Source organism: Hibiscus syriacus, unplaced genomic scaffold (genome assembly GCF_006381635.1).
Source record: "Hibiscus syriacus cultivar Baekdansim isolate YM2019G1 unplaced genomic scaffold, ASM638163v2 tig00117005_pilon, whole genome shotgun sequence".
NCBI lineage: Eukaryota > Viridiplantae > Streptophyta > Magnoliopsida > Malvales > Malvaceae > Hibiscus > Hibiscus syriacus.
Window position 1 is genome coordinate 1,393,616 of NW_024063519.1, and position 21,385 is coordinate 1,415,000.

General features: G+C 35.5%; 1 protein-coding gene and 1 pseudogene across 1 annotated transcript; both read left to right on the forward strand.

The window, feature by feature from the left end:
• Positions 1-626: 626 nt before the first annotated feature.
• LOC120195112 lies at positions 627-11,703 on the forward strand (annotated as a pseudogene).
• Positions 11,704-16,232: 4,529 nt separating this feature from the next.
• On the forward strand, positions 16,233-19,314 carry LOC120195114 (protein HOTHEAD-like). The gene is made up of 5 exons (XM_039197217.1): positions 16,233-16,438; positions 16,527-16,911; positions 17,527-18,223; positions 18,351-18,919; positions 19,041-19,314. Exons 1-5 carry the CDS (start codon positions 16,378-16,380, stop codon positions 19,102-19,104), a joined length of 1,776 nt encoding a protein of 591 aa, XP_039053148.1. The 5' UTR covers positions 16,233-16,377; the 3' UTR covers positions 19,105-19,314.
• Positions 19,315-21,385: the final 2,071 nt, after the last annotated feature.

The following is a 21,385-nucleotide window of genomic DNA, read 5'->3' on the forward strand; positions in this document are numbered from 1 at the left end:
AAATATTAATATCTTTGTTAACATTACCACATCATCAATTTAACTGGAATAACGGTAAAGTAGTGATTTTGTTACAAATAGATAATGTAGTGATTATTTTGTTACGAATCGATAACATTTGTGATCATATGACCGATTTATTACTTATGAAACTTCAATAGAAAAAACAAAAACTTACACAAAAATTAGTGACCATTGGTCTAGTTTACCCAAATATAAATAATACTTTCAAACAATGTCAATATTTAATTTACATTTAAAAAGGCACAAACCAATCTACCTCGGTGGCAAATAATAATTATTTTTTAAGTCTTGTGTTTGAGCACCAGAAATATCAAAGATGTAAGCGCTAAATATTAAATAGTTTAAAATTGTATTTAAATATATATTATCTTTTACTTACTTCATATTAATTTAGTAATTTGTTTATTGATATATTTAACTACTAATCTCAAATAGATATGTAAAGAAAGAAGAGGAGTTTGAAGTTACATCAGTAGCAATTTAACTTTGTTAAAATCAAATAAAAAAAATATTTTGACTGTTGGGAAAAAGAAAAATCGGAATAGACGTCTAAAGCCATTCCTAAAAGTTAGAGGAAGACAAGAATTGCATATGCGATGGTATAAAAACTAAAAGTGGAAGAAGAGCTTCAAAACGCCCCCTTTGAGATCGATCAATCTCACTTTGTTTCTCTCGCTCTCTCTGTCTATCTTTCATCAGAAATCGATCTCATTATTTTCTGAGCTCTTTCAGTTTCAAAGAAGATTCAATGGGTAAACCCTCTAATTATTTCATCTTATTCTATTTTCCCTTTTATTTTTTATATTTTGCTTTACCTTTATCGCTATTTATAGCTTATTCAACGATCCGTTTCTTCCTTTAATTATTCAGTTAATTTTGCGTTTTTTTAAATTTCTCTAATGCAACGGGAAAGGAGAGTGCTTGAGCATACAGCGCCGCCTTAATGATTTTTTTTCTTATTATTGTTATTTAAAGGGAGATGCGATCTTTTGGGGGGTGGAATTTCACGTTTCAATACTGTTTTTTTTTCTTTTTACAAATTCTAAATCTAATCCTAATCCTACCCGGGGAGGGAAAAGGGACCCTAGGGAAGGAAGGGGAGTGCTTCTAGTGGGTCTAGACTCTAGAACCCATGGCCTAAGAGGGTACAAAGATGAGCAGCTTGGCCAACCGGCCAAATGTGTTTGCTCTTCAATACTGATTTTTATGTTTCGAAAGTTCAGTTTAGTTGTTTAAATCTGAAATTTATTGTGATGATTGGATCAGGACCAGGGATGAGTTTCATGCTTATTGCATGTTTGGTTGCTGAAAAAGCTTAGTAGAATTAAAACAAAGAACTGGAGATGAATGTTGTTCAATTCAACTTATTGAAACTGATATTGAGTGTTTGCTCTTCAATACTGATTTCCTTGATCAATTGATATGGTGATTTTAATTTGAAAATAATATGTAAAAATGAATAAGGCATTTACTTTGTTGGCCAATAATGGATAGGGCTGTTTAGTTCTGTGTATCATGGAAGCTTTCTTTGCTTTACTTAGACATGATATGAACATTTCATTTTCAGCTACGGGTGATGAATGTTGTTCAATTCAACTTATTGATGGAGATGGTTCATTCAATGATACTGGAATCGAACCTTTTATCAAGGAAGTAAAACTTCATGAGTGTGGGCTGTCATACGCTGTGGTTTCCATCATGGGACCGCAAAGTAGCGGTATGCCTTGATATTTTTTTGATAAGAAATATGCCTTGATATTTTCGATACTTCCTGCTTTATACTCATGCTTTCCCTGTTATTCAGGTGTTTACTTAGAGTTCACATTAACATGTTTCATTTATTTACTTTGCATTATGTTTAATGATATTGTAATAGAAATATGCTGGATACAAATGAGAGTATGATAAGCTTGAAGTCTGGCCATGTCAGTTTTCAAAAATGGCATATTTTTTTCATATCTCACTTTCAAATTAACTTGTTACTACAAGATATTGTTGATTTACTGTTGTAGTTAGTGTTATATCCATCTTTTCTTATCATTAATTTGATTCTAATTCATGCGGACCATGCCATTAATGATTTCATTTTTAGGTGTTTTATCATTTTATGTTAGTTATGCAAGTGCAGCTTAGGTCATTAAAAGTTTCACTTTATCTTCCATGATCTTGACAGGTAAAAGTACACTGTTAAATCATTTGTCTTACACAAAATTCAGGGAAATGGATGCATTCAAGGGAAGGTAACTTATGATTCTGTACTAGCAAATTGCATTAGTTTCAATTGGTTCAAACAACTAATGGACCGAGTGTCTTGTTAGGTCTCAAACCACTAAAGGTATTTGGATGGCAAAATGTGCTGGTATAGAGCCTTTCACTGTAGTCATGGATTTGCATTATTCCAGGATGACACAGCATTTGAGAAACAAAGTGCGCTTTTTGCGCTGGCAGTTTCAGATATAGTACTTATAAACATGTAAGGCATGGAACCTACTTGGTGCTTGATGTAGTTTTGGATTTTCATTTAAGTTAATTGCTTTCCTTACTATATGCAAATTGATATTCTTGAGCAACTTTCTTTAAGGTGGTGTCATGACATTGGTCGTGAGCAAGCTGCAAACAAGCCTCTTCTGAAGACTGTATTCCAGGTATGCACCATCTCATTGCCCTTTCTAAGCAGTGCCTTGAATTTTGAGTGGCCCTTATCTTTATTTGGCTGCAGATGATGATGCGATTGTTTAGTCCCCGCAAAACGACTTTGATGTTTGTTATTCGAGATAAAACAAGGGTGAGCATTTTGTTCTTGGAGAGCTAGTTTTTGTTCACCTTTTTCCTTAATAGTTTTTAGCCATTAAGCTTTATATTGTTACTATATCTGACTAAGGATTCCTTACTTTCAATTGGGACTGTGGTTAATGTCTTTTTCTTGTTTACAGACACAATTGGAAAATTTAGAACCTGTTCTGAGAGAAGATATTCAGAAGGTACAGATATATGGTGTCAATGCTTCCTTGCTTTTTTTTATTAACTCAAGTAATATTTTCTTCTGACCTATTTATCCTTAACTGCAGATATGGGACTCTGTTCCTAAGCCACATGCACATAAAGAAACTCCATTAAGTGATTTTTTCAATGTATGATTCTGGGTTGTGAGTTAATGCAACATAAGTTTGAATGTCTAACATCTCTGTGTACCTTTTCTTTTGAGTATTGCTTCTGACAATTTAATGCTATTGCTGATAATTACCAGGTTGAGGTGGTTGCACTTTCTAGTTATGAAGAAAAGGAGGAGCAATTTAACGAGCAGGTACCGTTTTAGGTCATCGCATTAGGACAATCAGTATTTCGAGCATGAAAACATACTTTCACACTGTTCATACGTTTTTAACTGGAAAGAAAGAAGTTGAATATCTGCATTTTGTGCCATCACCCTATTGATTGTCTGTTGACTTCTGTTCATGCAAATTTGCAATGTCTGATTCCAGTATTATTTTTGAAGGTTGCTAATTTGAGGCAACGATTCTTCCACTCTATTGCACCCGGGGGATTGCTGGAAATCGGAGGGGTGTAGTACCTGCTTCAGGGTTCTCTTTTAGTGCACAACATATCTGGAAAGTCATTAAGGAGAATAAAGACCTTGACCTTCCAGCCCATAAGGTAACCTTTGGGACATTGTTATGGATAATAACTTGTTGATTTTTCTGTTGTATGTGCTTCATTTTGTTGTAGGTCATGGTGGCTACGGTCCGCTGCGAAGAAATTGCCAATGAGAAGTTTGCTGCTTTCACTTCAAATGAGGTAAATGGAATATTGTTTATATTCTTAAATGTCCTTGCACGCACAAAATTGCATATATTTTTTTTCTGGACGGCTGGTTATTGTTCTTGAAACTGGAACCAACCTATCACATCACATGACAGAACTGGTGTCTATTAGAGGAAGCTGTACAGTCTGGTCCAGTTGCTGGTTTTGGGAAGAAGCTGAATTCAATTCTATACGAGTCTCTATCAGAGTAAGAATACTTTAATGAGATTAGAATACAATTTTTGTGGTGTCTAAGCTACAAATAGGCTGCTACCTACATAGCTGAGCTCATTTGTGCAAATATTATCAGTTGAGCATTGAAGAAATTATATATTTGATTCATTCTGTCAAAGTGAATGCAGAATTCTGATGCTAAAGGATCTATAGGAATGTTTTGATTACTAATTGGCAACCCGATGGCTTGTGGGTCATGATGTTGATCTATGAAGCATATACATGCCACATTCCCTTGCATACTTGTATCTGTCACATGTCTAACACGGACACCTCTGACATGGGGGTATTCTTAACCTTTGAATTTGAGTTATTTGAATATAAATGGGTTTTAAAGGTTCAAAGTTTTTATACTCAAAACCAATATTTAAATATTTAAAAGCTATTTTTATATTATTTATATGGAGTGTCTTGGGGGTTATGGACTAGCTTCTTGCGCCGGTGGGAGGTTTCCTTTGCAAATCCAGAGTGCCCTTTAGCCTTATTTTCAGTTTGGTTTGATCTTGTGCCACGTTCATGCGCTTGGACCTTCATCCCAGGAGCGGTTTTGTGGTCAATTTGGAAAATGAGGAATGATATTATTTTTAATAATGGGAAATTAGGTTTCACTTTGTTATCTTTTCTATCAAGGTACAGAGTGGCATCATGGTTTTCTTCAAAATTTCCTAAATTGATAGTCTCTTTTGATAGTCTTGTGGGGGATCTGCTGCTAGCTGATCGTGTTATGTTCGACGAAAAAATATCGCAAAAGGTAGTCAGTTGGTCTCCTCCACCTACGGGTTTAGTTAAACTGAATGTAGATGGTGCTATGGACAGGTGGTGGTCGAAGGGAGGAATTGGTGGGCTTATAAGAGATGAGAAAGGAGTGATGTTGGGTTCGTTCTCAGAACAAGTTGGATCCGGTCCTCCTATTATGGCTGAATTGATGGCAGTGAAGAGAGGTTTGAATCTGTTCCTGGATTCGGATTTGTCGGTGAATCAAAGGATTATTTTGGAGTCCGATAGTGCAGTGGCAATGGAGTGGATAAAAAATCCAGCTATCACCACTCCGATGTTTCTATCCATTGTTAAAGATATTGCAAACATCATGGTCAATAAAGGGATCATTGTCCGTCATGTGGCCAGAGTAGCAAATTGTGAACCGGATAAACTTGCCAAACAAGGGATTGGTTAAATGATGGGGAATTAATTGGGTTGTTGTTTTTCTATTTTTGGTTTATCGGGAACATTAGGGAATGATTTTTGTTTGTAATTGGTTGATCAGCATATGAGTTAGTTTTGTTGTAGGGTTTAAACATATTCGTGTAGGTACTGCTGTTTGGCAATGTGTTGAGCGGGCTGCCATCGTTCTTGGGTGGTAGTCTGATCTTATTGTACTTGGTTCTTATGCAATGAAATTTCAAAGGCACACTTTTCCTCCTTCCAATGTCCGTTGAGTCTTTGTTGCTTGACGGTTATGAAGGGGGGTTTTTAACGAGGCCTTCCTTTTTATCAAAAAAAAATATTTATATGGATATAATTATTTCACTGTGGTGTCTAGCCATACTCTTGTCCTAATATTTCAGAAATTACAGTGTCACCTTGTACATCTCATGTTGCACCAGAACTGCATGTTCATGCTTCCTAGATGGTGATGATATATTGCTTGACTGAATAGGTCTTTCTTGAGATATACCTGGGCCAAATAAGTGTCATATCTATTGATCAATTTAAGTTTATTTTTTTTATGTATTTATTTTAAGTAGTTTACTGCCATGTATCAGTGACATCAATTTCTTTGTTCATTGTTCTAATTATAGGTATGATGCAGAGACAACATATTTTGATGAAGGCGTCCGATCTGCAAAGCGAAAGCAGCTTGAAGAAAAGCTGCTACAAGTAATAGAACTAACTGTATTTGTGCCACAGTTTTCTTCTTATTTGATTTTCTCAACTTATTTGCTTTCAACTTCTGATGTAGCTTGTCCAACCAGCCCACCAATTCATGCTAGGGCATTTGAGGTCTGTAACTCTTGAAAATTTTAAGGAAGCATTTGAGAAAGCTTTGAATAGAGGGGAGGGGTTTTCTTTGGCTGCTCGGAACTGCACTGAATCATATATTTCTTTATTTGATGAAGGATGTGCAGGTATTGTTAGAATTCATGAACCATTCTCTTATCTATAAGCTGGCATCGAAATAAAAGCTACAAAACAGTAATTCAACAGCTATGAAATGGGAAAAAGAATCATTAAAAAGGTTTGTTGGGTAATAAATTATTCATAAAAGTAAATTTGAGTTTTTAAACCATTACAATGAATCAAAATTTTTGTGACGAGCTTTCATATATTGATTGCATATAGTATGTTTGGTACTATAGTTGTCAATGATGGTACTTTTTTCTTGACAAGGTAGACTGAATACATGTGGAGTTTTTACACTTGCAGATGCTGTTGTTGAGCTGGCAAATTGGGATTGCTCTAAAGTCAGGGATAAGTTACATCGTGATGTTGATGCACATGTTGCTTCAGTCCGAGCTGCCAAACTTTCAGAGCTGACTTCATCATATGAGGTATGGTAACTTATCTCTTTGTCTCTTCTAATCATTTACTCATTTCAAGTTATTGTCCTGGTGGTTAACAACAAATCAGTTCCCAGATTACTTGCTGTTTAGCAATCCTAACCGATAAAGGAATATTATGTAAAGTTAGGATGGTGCATCCTAACAAAATTTTAAAGCAGGAGTTTGTGTATCATTTTCAAGTTATAGATTTCTGTGTTGTATATAGTCGAGGACTTCCATAAACTTTCAAAGAATGTGTCATGGAGACGTTCACAGCATGTTTATGACAAGTTAAATCACCATGTAGAATTTTACTGATCATTATGTTGCATTTGCAGGCGAAGCTGAATGAGACATTAGCAGGACCTGTTGAAGCTCTTTTAGATGGAGCTAATAATGATACATGGCCCTCAATAAAGAAACTTCTCCAGCGTGAAACAGAATCAGCAGTTTCTGGACTCTCTAGTGCCATTTCTGGTTTTGACATAGATGCAGAAACTAAGGAGAAGATGCTGCTGAGTCTACAAGATTATGCAAGAGGTGTGGTTGAAGCAAAAGCAAGAGAAGAAGCTGGAAGGGTATTGATTCGTATGAAGGACTGGTAATAGATATTTCAATATCTTGAGTTGATCAGTTTGATTTGCTAGATATTATACATTATCAATACTGATCCTAAATCTGTATACAGGTTTTCAACATTGTTTAGTCATGATTCTGATTCAATGCCACGGGTTTGGACTGGGAAAGAAGATATTCGAGCCATCACAAGAACAGCTCGCTCTGCAGTATGTTGATGTATTATCATTTATTGGATTTTCATAATTATTGTACGATCTATTCTCTTCTAAGCTTGTTTATTATTTGTTACCAGTCCTTAAAGTTGCTATCTGTTATGGCTGCAATCCGGTTGGATGATAATGATGATGATATTGAGGATACACTAACTTCTGCCTTGGTGGATTCAAAAAATAATAATGCTGTTGTTACTAACAGGAGCATTACAGCATTTTATATGTTGGCCTCAAGCACGTGGGAGCAGGTGAAGTCTTGTTCTTGCTGAGGTTCTTTATGAGATTTGGTTGAACTATAAAAACTGGATGACCCTTACATACTTTTTGTCATAATTATTTTTGAAATTAATTTTCTAATTAATTTCAAAAATAATTATGACTTTTTTTTTGTTGACATTTCAATTCTCACATGGATTAAAAATGAAAAGTCGCAGTTTGTTTGTCTGACAAAGGATTTACCATAAAATACCAAATTTTTTGTGACATTCACCGAAATGTATAATGCTGAAGCAACCAGGGTTTTGATACTTTTTTCTCTTTTACTGCCATCTTCATCAGTTGAACACCGTCTTTTCCACCCCATGTCAGGCATGATTTATTCTTATGTCTGATTTTGGTGTAGGTTCCGTCTGCCAAGACGTTGATCATGCCTGTTCAGTGCAAATCTTTGTGGCGGCAATTCAGGGATGAGACAGAGTACAGTGTCACTCAGGCCATTTCCGCTCAGGCATGAACTTAGTTCTAGTTATTGTGAAGATTTCATTTTCTCTCCTGCCCATCCAATATGGATATGAATTGTCGACGTCAATCATATTCCAATTCTGCCTCCGTAATAGTCATGAATGTCTTAAGGGGAGTTAGAAAAATAAGTCTTGGCGTTTGCAATTCATATTACAAGGCTTTAGTTAATAATCATTTATTGCCTGCTTACATCGCTGAAATTATGTTGTATACCTCTAATTTTGCCTATTGCCTCTTTGTAGCCATATACAGATACAGTATTGATGTCAAGTTTTATTTACCGGAATTCAGAATAAATATTTTGGTTTAGTTAGACATGTTACTGCTAATGCATCACATTGTACCTGAGTTTGCTGATTCCTTCTGCTTTCAGGAAGCAAGCAAGCGTAACAACAACTGGATGCCACCTCCATGGGCAATTGTTGCCTTAATGGTCTTGGGATTTAATGAAATTCATGACTCTTCTAAGGTGTGGCTTTGAATTGATTTTGGTTGGTATTTAATGATATTATCCTTTGTTGCTTGTGCTTACTTATAAATATCCTCATTGCAGAAATCCTTTGTATCTGGGTGTCATCTTTGTGGGTTACCTTGTCGTGAAGGCTCTATGGGTGCAGCTTGACATTTCGGGAGAATTCCGCCATGGTGTTGTAAGTGTCAAAATAAAGTTCTGTTATTTAAGCTAGACAATAACTTTATAGTACATTACATTCAAACAATTTAATTTAAAAGCATTTAAAAACCTTTTGGCTGTGTAAACTTGAAATTCAAAATCAGATTTATCAAGACGGTTTGCTTTGTGCTAAATATAGCTATCAGCCTATCAGTCAGGGCTTTGTGCTATTTATTTATTTATTTTAAATATTCCATTGTTCTCTATTTTTGCAGCTCGTTATTTGAAATAAATTGTTATTAAAGTGTGTTCCACTTGCTGTTTGGATGGAATATCTGAGTCTGTTTTCTGTATCTTACATGGCATTCTGTAGTTTTCCAAGCAAATGCGGTTATTTAGTAAAACTTCTTTCACTTCATGATGTCATTAAGAACTATTAAACTGCCTTTTCCTTCAAATTACTCCTATTTTTTTTATAGGAATAGGATGCCTCATTAAAAGCCTCCCTCTAAGTAGTCCACTGCCCTAAGGCAAGAACCCTCTAGTGGAAGGAGGAAAAGAGTACATCATTTTATTAATGATAAAACAATTACATAAAAGTTAAAAACACTCCTACAAAAATACATAAGACTTGATACACTCCTGCATGACCTCCCCTCAAAGACATACAAACCAACTAAAAGCAGTACAATCAGCCAATTCCCTCCTTCGCTAGCTTGTCCGCCTCACAATTACAGCACCTAGGAATCCACCTGATAATGAACTGATTTAAAGAAACATCAGACGCAATCTCCTTCACAAAATTTGACAGGTAAATAGGGACTGAACTTTGATCTTTAATCCATTCCACTGCTGTCTTTGAATCACTTTCAATAATGAGCCTACCCTTCGAAGCCCATACAGATGAAACAAAGATGTCAATGCCTTTCTTGATAGCCTTCATTTCTGCTAGGATGGGAGTATTAGGACCTACATTTACTGAAAATGAAGTCAGTACCACCCGATTCCAGTCCCTTAGAATTCCCCCAATACCCGCCACCATCCCCACACTACTCACCGCCCCGTCCACATTCATCTTAAAGAAATCCAGTGGAGGAGGAATCCAGCAAAACACAATACTGTCCAGAACCTTAGAGTCTGAAAGGTTGTCAGCCACAGAGGGGCCACCAATTAAGAAATCAACCTGAGTTGAAAATAGGGGATACTTAGCTACAAACCACTTAGCTACTCTGAATCAAACAGTGAAAAATAAAGAGATTCTGTCCAACTTTCCTTTGTCGAAGATGATCTCGTTCCTTAACTTCCAAATGGACCAAAAAACTGCCTCTGGAATAAACTTCCATATAGTAGAATATGGCCTCAAATCAGCCCATGAACTGAGCAGTTTAGGAGGGTCTTGCGGAAGAGCAAGCCGAATACCCATTACCCTATAATTTTCATCCACATTTCCCAAGATACAGGACAAGAAATAAATAGATGCTGAACTGATTCAGCATCTTGATTACAAAACGGGCAGAGGAATGTTCTCCCCTAAATCAACCCCCCTTCTCAATAACTCCACTCTCACAGCTACTTTTTGATGTGACAATTGCCAAAGGAAAGTCTCCACTCGAGGAGGAACTAAACCCAGCCAAACAACTTTCTCCCACTGAACTGAGTCATCAAGAGAAACAGAAAGAGCTTTCCTACACGCTTTAACAGAAAACTGCCCATCGTCCGAACCATCCCACAACAAACAGTCCTCCAAAGGCTCCATCAATTTAATGTTTTTTAGGCTGTCCAATAACTCAACGAACTGCTCAACCTCCCAATCACAAAGGTTCCTCCTGGTCTTAATATTCCAAACCCATCCAGACGAATCGAAACACCCAAAATCAGCTACCTTACCCAATTTATTTGAAGAAAGGGCATACATTCTAGGAAACATAAGTTTCAAAGGAAAATCCCCATTCCACGTATCACTCCAACAGGAAATAGATTTACCATTACCTATTTGAAGCTTAGCATGAGATCTAAGGCAACCTCCAAAGACATCATCCTTTAAATAGTTATTCACAATTCCCCTCCAAATCCAAGAGTCTTTATGAGAGAAAACTCTATTAATATCCATGGATTGACAGCTCACATTGTGTTTGCTACATAAAAGTTTCTTCCACATCGAATTCTTATCATTGGCAAACTTCCAAACCCACTTGCCCAACAACGCTCGATTTGTAACCTTCAAATCCGCCACTCCCAATCCTCCTCCACTCAACGGCCTACATATATAGTAGAAGGCATCATAAACATAGATAGGAAAAAAATAGGTAAGGATGATAATACCGACTTTATTAACACCAATCTACCCGCCATCGATAAAGAAGTAGCTTTCCAACCAGCCAATTTCTTATTAAACTTGACAATAACCGGATCCCACAACTTCTCCGAATTCGTTTTTGCCCCTAAAGGAAGGCCTAAGTATTCCTTGGGAAATGAACCAATAGAACAACCAATCTCCGTAGCCCAATCTTCAAGGATGTCACTCTCCACATTAATTCCGTAAAGTTTGCTTTTGGCTAAATTTCAATGGAGCCCAGTCATTAAGCTGAAGATCCTCAAAATCCTTCTAACATTCTTAATCGAAAGATCCTCAAATTACTCCTATTTTAATTGCGATTATTATGTTTCCTCTTGACTGAAGATCTAATCTATGATTCTGTATGCTTGCACAGCTTCCTGGTCTTCTTTCTATATCTACCAAGTTCCTGCCCACCGTCATGAACCTTCTCAGAAAGTTAGCGGAGCAGGGCCAATGACCTGCAACTAACTATCCTCAGACAAACCCGAGTGCAGAGTCTAAAAATTTCCAAAACGGGAGCACCAGCAGTAGCATGTCATCGAGTGCTTCATCTGGAGTAACTGCATCAAGAAATTATATTGAATACTCCAGCCCCTCAAAGGAAGAATGAGCAACTCATCACAGAATTTGGTTTTTTGTGCTTTGAAGATGTGCCTGTCGGGTGCTCGCTTTCGCGGTTGGGTGTTTGTCACATACGTTATTTATAGGGCATGAAATCTCTCTCCCTCTCTTCGAAGAATGCGACTTAACACTTCTTGAGAAGGCATTTGTTTTTGTACAAGTGCCGTTCTACAAAGGAGCCTCCCCTTCTCTTCGGCCTAGGTTTTTCTTTTAATATTTAATTAGATTTGTTGTATGTTGGGTAAGTTATAAGGCCTATATATATATATATATGTTTTGCATAGACGGGTTTTCGTTATGTTTGGCTTTACTCACTTTTGTTGTTCATGCGTGCATTTTTAATGGTTCAAATGCGTGTAGAGGGACTGAGGGGGAGTGGGTGGGGCAGTTGCCCCAAAAAATTACAGTTTTTATATATTTTAGTTATTATTTTTTTATATTTTCAATTAAAAATTTGTTATCCTAAAAAAAAATTATAAGTTTACATTCTCGTAAAATTTTATGAGTTTATCTCCTCTAGCATAAAACTTGTAATTGTCTACGTGCACGTGATTGTGCATGTCTGTACATCAACAAAATAGTTATGGGCTTGTTGCTTTGGTATGCATGATCCAACTCTGTAGAAAAGAGTAGCAAAATAGTTTATCTCCTAGATATGTAATCATTTTTTGAATTAATATATATATATATATATATATAATTTAAATATCCTTTTTTTAATTATACTACGAGCATGATAAATTTTAATATTAATAATTACATTTGACAGATTAAATCTCAAATACTATGCATTGGTTTCTTGAAGCCCGTCGGGTTCTTTCTTCCTGCCCTCTTAAATTGCACTCTCTTAATCTGCTTAATGCTCTTCACGACTAGGAAGTTGAAAAAAAGAAGACAGAAAAAACTCATCAGATGACAAATTACAAGAAAGACTATGTGGTAAACAGTCAACAGACTTCAATCTTTTCTTTTCCGTTTCCTTGATTTACAGCTGGATGAATAGGCATTTTCAAGTGCATTGAAAGGGCCGCGCAGGTCAGATTAATTGATTTGAGCGGTCATTTACTTAAATGTAAGGTTATGTTGGATTTTGTGTAACGCCCGAAATTGGGATTAGTAGTTCGGATACCGAGACTCATTTTAGAGCTTAAAAGTTTCATTAAAATGGTTTGAACTAAGTTTAAAGATAATTGGGTTGAGTTGGCCCAAAAAAAATTAGGAAATATGATGATGTTATATCAGATTCACGTGAATCAAACTAAAAATTATCTTACCAAATACTCTCTCCTTCTCCCTTCTATCATTTTCCATTTCTCTTCTTTTCAAGAGCCAATCTTCAAGCAATCTAATCTTAGTTTGAGCCAATGTGAGATTATGAATCACCATTCTTCAAGCTTTAATTTAAGCCCCATTTTACAAGTTTTCCTCTATGATTTCCAAAATGGGTTTTTGGGAGGTTTAATAAATCCATAGATTCTAGTTCGCTTTTGTTTGATTTAGATTATTGGAAGTATTCTAAATCCTTATTTTCATTACATAGTTAATTTAGAAACTTCTTTTTCTTATCTTGATTAGTGAAAGAAATGGATGAAATGGATGAAGCCTCCAAGACAAAAGGGAAGGAAAAAGCTTCCATTGAGTGAGTTGGAGCTTTGCTTTAGCCTAGAAATCAAGTTATCCACACTTACAACTTCTCTATGCTCTTTGTGAGTCATGTTAATGTATTGAATAACATGAAGGTAAGAAATAAGCTTATTGAGCATATCAATGGTAGATTTTATGTTTTGGAGTTTTAAGCATGATATAACCTTATTTATGCCCTTTTTATGACTTTAAGCATGTTTTGGGACCTCACAAGGGTCTTTGGGAGTGAGATATAGCATTTTTGTGCTTGTTTTTAAGTATTATGCAGGTCAAGTATTTGTATTATTGGGCTAGTATCGATACTTGTTCTTCATTTTTGAGAAGAAACATGTTTTCTGGGCAGAAGTATAAATACTCTTTCAAGAGTATCGAAACTTTGAGTCATAGTTTTGAAACTCCCAGGAAGTATTGAAACTAGGTAGAACAGAATGTCTAAAAGTATCGGTACTTATATAAAGTATCGAAACTTTTGCAGGAGTATCGATGCTTTTGGGCTAGTATCGATACTCTAAGTCTGTTTTGGGAAAAAAAGGATCGTTTTAAGGGAATTACCCGAGGTACCCTAATACTTCAATATATTATCAAATAAAACTACAAGTGAATATTTACGTTGTTTAATTCAAACATAGAAACCAAATAATTATGGTGACATAAAACTAGCATTGGTTGATGCTCGAGAAATAATTCGGACACCTGAGTTCCTCTAGTTTAGGGTGTTGAAAGTATAGATGCAGTCCGGATATCCATAGGTAGGGCGCAAGGTTCGACACTCGTAAAGGTTGGCTAGTTAGGGGTGTGGTGTCCAATACAATGATTCTAGAAGCCACATCATTGGTAGACTAGAGTGGTGCGTGAGCTCCGAGATGTAGAAATCCCTCAACTACACCATGATGTCTATCATAGCGTAGAGAGTGAGTATCGCAAAGATACTCACTAGTGTTGTATTGATGATGCATTGTATTGTTTTCAGTTATTAAAACATGTTGTAAATGTACCCCTGTTAGTATATTTTAGTTTTGTGGCACTGGGCTAGTTAGCTCGGCGTTTGAAGTTTGTTTCCTTACGCAGATTAGGTGAAGACCAGTAGAGGAGCCTTTTGACCATACCAAACAACAGAGCAGAGTATGTCTCAAATTTCTAAAGGGCATGTATATTCAAAGTTCTATTTTGTAAATTTGAGTTGTAAATTGTTTTAAATATATGGTCTGTATATTTTGATTTATTTTGTAATCGTAGGAGCTCCCGATTGTAAACTATTTTTACATGAATTTTATTTTTTTATTTTATTGCAAGTATTTACACATGAAACTTTAATTTGAAGCGAGTGTGATAAGAAAATTTGTTGTTTAGCCACTCTGATGGTTCCGTGTAACACTCTTATTGGTCGATTGTATATCGTACTGGTGTAGGGTGTTACATTTTGGTTTTGCATGCTTTGAGGGATGTATAATTCAACTTTTGGTTAGCCAATTCTGTTATGAAGTTTTTTAATATACGAGCAAGATGAAGAAAATTGTTGGAATTCTAATATTAAAAATTTAACTAAAAACGCAAGGGAAATGCCAACTTTCTGCTGTTTTATTTATGATATAATACGTTAAGGGCTAATTTTTATTTTTATTTTTTATAATTAGATTATTTGATTATCAGAATTCACAAATAGCCCGTAATCATAGAAGAAATATTTTATAGGTAATTTTTGTAATCCTATTATCCTAGTAATTAAATAGTATTGACGTCTCTTTATTCGGAATTTGAATCTTGTTTGCTCTTTAAGTTACCAAAAAATAAAAATAAAAATCATACACTCAAATTATTGAATACGATTAAAATGTATAAAAGGTTGCATAGAAAAATATATATGAATATTTGTACAATAGTAGTGTCAATTTTACAGTAGTCGCATTCAATGAAAACCTATAAGCTTAATTATAAATGCTTTTAGGTTGAAAATTCCATATTCATTTAGCTTTGTTAATAAACTAGTTTATAATTTTCAATCTTATCAAACCAGCTTGAATTATTATATAGTAAATAATTTTATTAAAATTAAATTATAAAAAATGATATTATTAATATATTTTAAATAATAATTGGGATCTTCAAATGGGAAGAATCGAGTTAAACTGGGCCTTGAAACAGGGAAAACTCCGTTATCCATTTGTTAAAATAAAATTTTACAAACCTCACACGATATATAATTTTGATTTTCGAATAAGATAAATTGCTATTATTTTAAATAATAATTTGGACTTTTACACCTCTTCACTCACAAGGTCTTTAATTTCCCCTAAATTGCATTAATTAATTGTATCAATGTTTGGAGTGGAAATCAATGAAAGCCGAAGTTATATGTAATTCAGCTTCTTTATTATTTTTAGACTCTTTTCATAATTTATAAATATTTTATCCCGATTTACTAAATTAACAACTTTATTAGTTAAAAGATGCTTGACCAATAGTCATAGATATAGACTCGAATTAATTTCGTACAGAAAAAAAAGAAAAAGAGATTACGGTGTGCATGCATGAAAAATAATTAGAAAATTAATCATAAATGTTAATTTGTTTTTTAAAACAGATTGGTATATGATGAGCTGGCTACATGAAGAAAAATGGTTTAGGAAGATGAATATGAGGGTAGAGTTAAAATCCAACGGCTAATTAAGGGTCTCCTACTCCGAACAGCGGCGTTCATTTCACCATTAATGACTGGCACCACCCCTTGTTTCAGCGTTTTTAAATACAGTTGAGAGCTGCATTCCTTGTTGCAGTGCAGCAATACCCTTTAATATTTTCCTTCTTCTTTTCTTTTAATCTCATTATAATTTGCGCTGTAGTTATTTGCTTAGCTACCATATATATCTGAGTGTTTTAATATTCATCACCCATCACCTCTCCACTATTAAAGCTAATCTGTATATATAGACATAGTGAGAGTTTAACACACAAAACTAGGCCAACCAGTGAGAGCTGCTTAGAGGCATTTGTTTGTTTTTTGCTCCGAGTTTGATAAATCTGCTGTTTTTCATGGCAGTGAAGCTTTTTATCTGTTTGATTCTTTGGCTCAACACTCTATCTCTTCTTCAAGGTTTTCTTTATTTCTCTCCCATCTGCATCTGTTCTTTCTTCTTTTTGTTCGGATAAAATTGGGTTTGATTGATGAACATATAGTGCAGGTTGCGGTGATAATCATGAATTCAGATACCCATTCATCAAAAGGGCAAGTTCGTTTGGGGCATCATCTTCGTCCTCGTTGTCATCATCAAACAGAGATGAAGTATGGTATGATTACATAATCGTCGGAGGTGGGACGGCAGGGTGTCCCTTGGCGGCCACACTGTCCAAGAACTTCAGCGTGTTGCTGTTGGAGAGAGGAGGGGTTCCTTTCTCAAACGCCAATGTCTCCTTCCTCCGCAACTTCCACATTGCGTTGACAGACACTTCGCCATCGTCGGCTTCGCAACCCTTCGTTTCCACCGATGGTGTGATCAATGCAAGGGCTAGGATTTTGGGTGGTGGCACTTGCATCAATGCTGGCTTTTACACCAGAGCTAACCCAGGGTAAGTTGGTCCAATTTTTAATGATTCTATCATCCATCCGTTTTATTAGGCAATTAAATGTTTTCGTATCAAGTTTAGTCAATTGTATTTTTTCTAAAATAATTTATAAATACAATCATTTACACGTATATAAAATAACTCAACACTCGTTCTATAATAAATAAATTGTCGTGAATTTATTTAGTTATCGTAGTTGTTAAAGAAAATATTAATTTTTTTAGAGATCTTAAGTTCGACCAACTATATTGCTAACCGTTAAGAAAAAATATAAACAAATATTATTTGTACTCAACTCCAAACAATTAAAAAGGAAAAGTTAACGTGATCTTGTGGCCTAAATTTAGTTTAATGAGGAGAAGATGATTAGATATATTCTTAAATAAAAAATAATGACATTATTAGGGAATGTACTACACATTTAATCCACCTTACTATTTTGCAGTTCACACACAAGATTTTAGGTTACGAATGAATCTATCAAATTTTAAGGATGAATATAAATTATAAATAAAAAATATAAATAAAATATCAAAATTATATGAACATTTCTGAAAATTACTCCACCAGCCGGAGATTAAGCATTGATGCGTGAACTTCGTTGGGTTAATATTGCAGTTTCATTCGGAGAAAGGGTTGGGACGAAAGGCTAGTGAATGAGTCGTATTCATGGGTGGAGGAGCAAATTGTTCAGAAGCCTAAACTAGCACAATGGCAGGGGGCCTTCAAGGACAGCCTTTTGGATGTCGGGGTCTCACCTTATAATGGATTCACCTACGATCACATCTATGGAACTAAAGTTGGAGGTACCCTTTTCGACCACTTCGGCCGTCGCCATACTGCAGCTGAACTGCTTGCTTCTGCAAACCCCAAAATGCTCACTGTCTTGGTTTATGCCACCGTCCAGAAAGTCTTGTTCGATCAAAAAGGGAGGCGACCAAGGGCAATGGGAGTGGTTTTCAAGGATGAAAATGGGGACCAGCATCGGGCATTTCTCACCAACAATCTGAGGAGTGAAGTGATTCTATCATGTGGTGCAATTGGAACTCCTCAATTGCTAATGCTTAGCGGTGTTGGACCCAGGGATGAACTCCAGAAGTTGAGCATTTCAATGGTTTTGAACAATGAGTTTGTTGGCAAGGGCATGGCTGATAATCCGATGAACTCGGTTTTCGTCCCCACTAATCAAATGGTGGAACAGTCCCTTATTCAAACCGTAGGCATTACCAAGATGGGAGTTTACATTGAATCGAGCAGTGGATTTGGACAGTCCCAGGATAGCATTCATTGCCATCATGGAATAATGTCTGCAGAGGTGATCTGAAACTATTCATTAGGCTTTCTTGCAATGTTGAGTCATAGATTTCATGAATTAGGAATTGGTTTTATCAGAATGCAGTGTTTAATCACGATGGTTTCTGTCTTCTGTTGTACATAACCAGATCGGCCAGCTCTCTACGATTCCTCCGAAGCAAAGAACACCCGAAGCGATCCAAGCTTTCATCAAAAGGAAGAGAGACCTACCACACGAAGCATTCAAGGGAGGTTTCATTTTGGAAAAGATTGCTAGGCCCATTTCCACAGGCCACCTCAACTTGGTCAACACCAAAATCGATGATAATCCATCGGTTACCTTCAACTATTTCAGCCACCCACATGATCTGCAACGATGCGTCGATGGGATCCGCATGGCTGCAAAAGTTATACAATCAAAACATTTCACAGACTTCACAAAGTGTGACAAACCAACTGTAGAGAAGCTTCTTAACATGAGTGTCGAGGCCAACATTAACCTTATACCGAAGAATATTAATGACACCAAATCCCTAGAACAGTTCTGCAAAGACACTGTGATCACAATTTGGCATTACCACGGAGGATGCCATGTCAGCAAAGTGGTGAACTCTGACCTCAAAGTTCTTGGCACCAACAGACTCCGAATTGTCGATGGCTCCACATTTAGTGAATCCCCTGGAACTAATCCTCAGGGCACTGTCTTGATGATGGGCAGGTAAGCTTTGACTACACATATGATTGGTTTTACCAGCAGGAAGCAACAACCATTTTGACAAAAGCTGGTACACAGTCATGATTTTAAGCTAGTCTAACCTTGTTTGATTTGATATTTACAGGTACATGGGAGTCGATATTTTGAGAAGAAGGCTAGGAAAAGCTCGCTCATGTGTAATGACATGAGACCAACTGATAGCATTTGAAGATCTGTGTTTGTTTGTTGTAGTGCATAAGTGCATGTAGAGATTACCTTGCTAATGGAAATTTACCATTTCCATTGCTGTCAATTTATATCACGAACCCGTCTTGACAGTGATCCTAATCCCTGGTACCAAGGTTGATGTTTTTGGCACTATATAATCAAAGATGTAAGGTTCCAAGCGTTGTTTCTTACCGTTCTTTTTACATTTATTAAGCATAACAAAAAAACGATCAGGAAACAACAATAATTAAGAAACGATGCTAGTAGTCGAGGATATTAAAGGACTCCTTTAGTTGCAGAAGCTTTTTGTTGTGCCTAAACCAAGCAAAATGAAATAAAGCGCTCTAATAGCTTGGTACACAAAGTTAGGTAAGCTCGTGCTGCATTTAAGTTCATGTTCATGTGTTAGCTGAAGAGGAATAAATCCAGCTTCCTATTGCTGAATTTGTATGTTAGGTTACACTTAAATGGGTTACGAACAATTAAGGTGAAGTTCACCCACATGTTTTCCCGCTTTAGCATTTATAATCCATCTTTTTTATGACAAACCCTCAAATGTTTTTCCTACCTTCACATTTACTGAGGCTTTTGGGTGCAGAAATTTCTTTTAACTAGTACATATACTAGCAATATGGAACATAACTGCTAACATGAATGATAGATGATAGAGTTGCCTCATAAAGCATAATGTGTGATTTTGAAGGTTGTCAAATTCTCAAATAACATTGTTCTTCTGTACATGACAAGACCTGTAACTCTAGACAACAATTGTGTCAAAAAATCATGTCGGTGTTTCATCAAGAAGGCCACAGAAGATCCAATGCATTAATAAATAAACTCATGCCATGAGCTTCTGAATTTATATCTGATTTGATTCCTCTTATGATAGGTATTCCTGGTATTTTTGAAAACCATAACTCATGTGGTGCTGCACGTAACAGAATAAAGTCTGCATGTTGTCAATTTCCCAGTTCTGGCTCTAATTATTCATGGAAGATATTGCAACTTCAATGGAAAAGGTTTTTAGCAAAATTCTAAATTAGAGCCTCACCAAAATTTGACAGAAAATCCATGTTCGCTTCGACCGTCTCTCGATAAACCTCTCATTCTCTGCAAGAAATGCCTTCTTAAGCGATATATATCAAGTTGACCAATATTTTACAAGCATCGCTAATTAAATTGATATAATATTGTCTCGATTTCAAGACTTCGTCCTGACTAATTCGGATCGACTCGTGTTGTACATCCGACTTTGGTGGATGAGTCTCCCAACATGAATTTTCTACACGCACAATGACTCGAACCCGAGACCTTGCTTAAGCGATATATATCAAGTTGCTTATCACTTGAAAAAATTCCATTGGTTCCAAAATAATTATTTTGATCTAATATGTTAAACTATAACAAGTAAAAAAATTGAATATTAAAATCTGATTAAAATTATATTTTCAAATATTCTTTCAAAATGCAACCCTAACCAAATTTGGATTGTCTAACTACATTATCGCTTTTATTCCTTAAAAACCCTCGATTTCTAATGAAAGGAAAACTTCTTTTATCGAATATTCCTAATTATAGTGATTACTCAAGGAACTTTATGTTCGTTTCCAATCTAATTATCTTATTAATCGCAACACATATTTAATGTAGTTGAATTAATGGATTCACACGTGAGATACAGATCTAATATCCCACTGATATTATCGTAGGATAAAATTTAAAAATGTTATTAAATCATCTTAATTTTTTATTTTTTAGAATTATTATTTAAAATATTAAAAAACAATTAAAACGGTTATGAGTCAAAAGTATAGGGATTTAATTGGAAATTATGAGTAGGATTGATTAGTTAATATGGATATAGAAGGGTAAAATGGTCATTTGACGAGAAAGATTTTTATATTTCTAGAATTATTATTTAAAATATTAAAAAACAATTAAAACGGTTATGAGTCAAAAGTATAGGGATTTAATTGGAAATTATGTGAGTAGGATTGATTAGTTAATATGGAAATATAGAAGGGTAAAATGGTCATTTGACGAGAAAGATTTTTATATTTCTTTTATTGGCTATAAAAACGTGGGATTAAGAGGAAAAATGAGAGATTTCTCCATAAACTTTCTTATTCTTCAGCCGTGGACTTCAAGAGTAATAGGTGAGTTAATTTCAGTTGGTTAATTCTTAGATTTTTAAGTTGGGTTTCATTTCTTGGTCGCTATATAAGCTTAGGGAAAGCTTGTATAAGCTTCAAACGTCAAGAA

What these genes read in the sequence shown, in the direction of transcription:
- LOC120195114 (XM_039197217.1), top strand. Translation starts at nt 16,378, where the DNA reads ATGGCAGTGAAGCTTTTTATCTGTTTGATTCTTTGGCTCAACACTCTA. An exon ending in CACTCTATCTCTTCTTCAAG is followed by an intron (nt 16,439 to 16,526) that starts GTTTTCTTTATT and finishes CATATAGTGCAG; the next exon opens with GTTGCGGTGATAATCATGAA. An exon ending in ATGGAATAATGTCTGCAGAG is followed by an intron (nt 18,224 to 18,350) that starts GTGATCTGAAAC and finishes GTACATAACCAG; the next exon opens with ATCGGCCAGCTCTCTACGAT.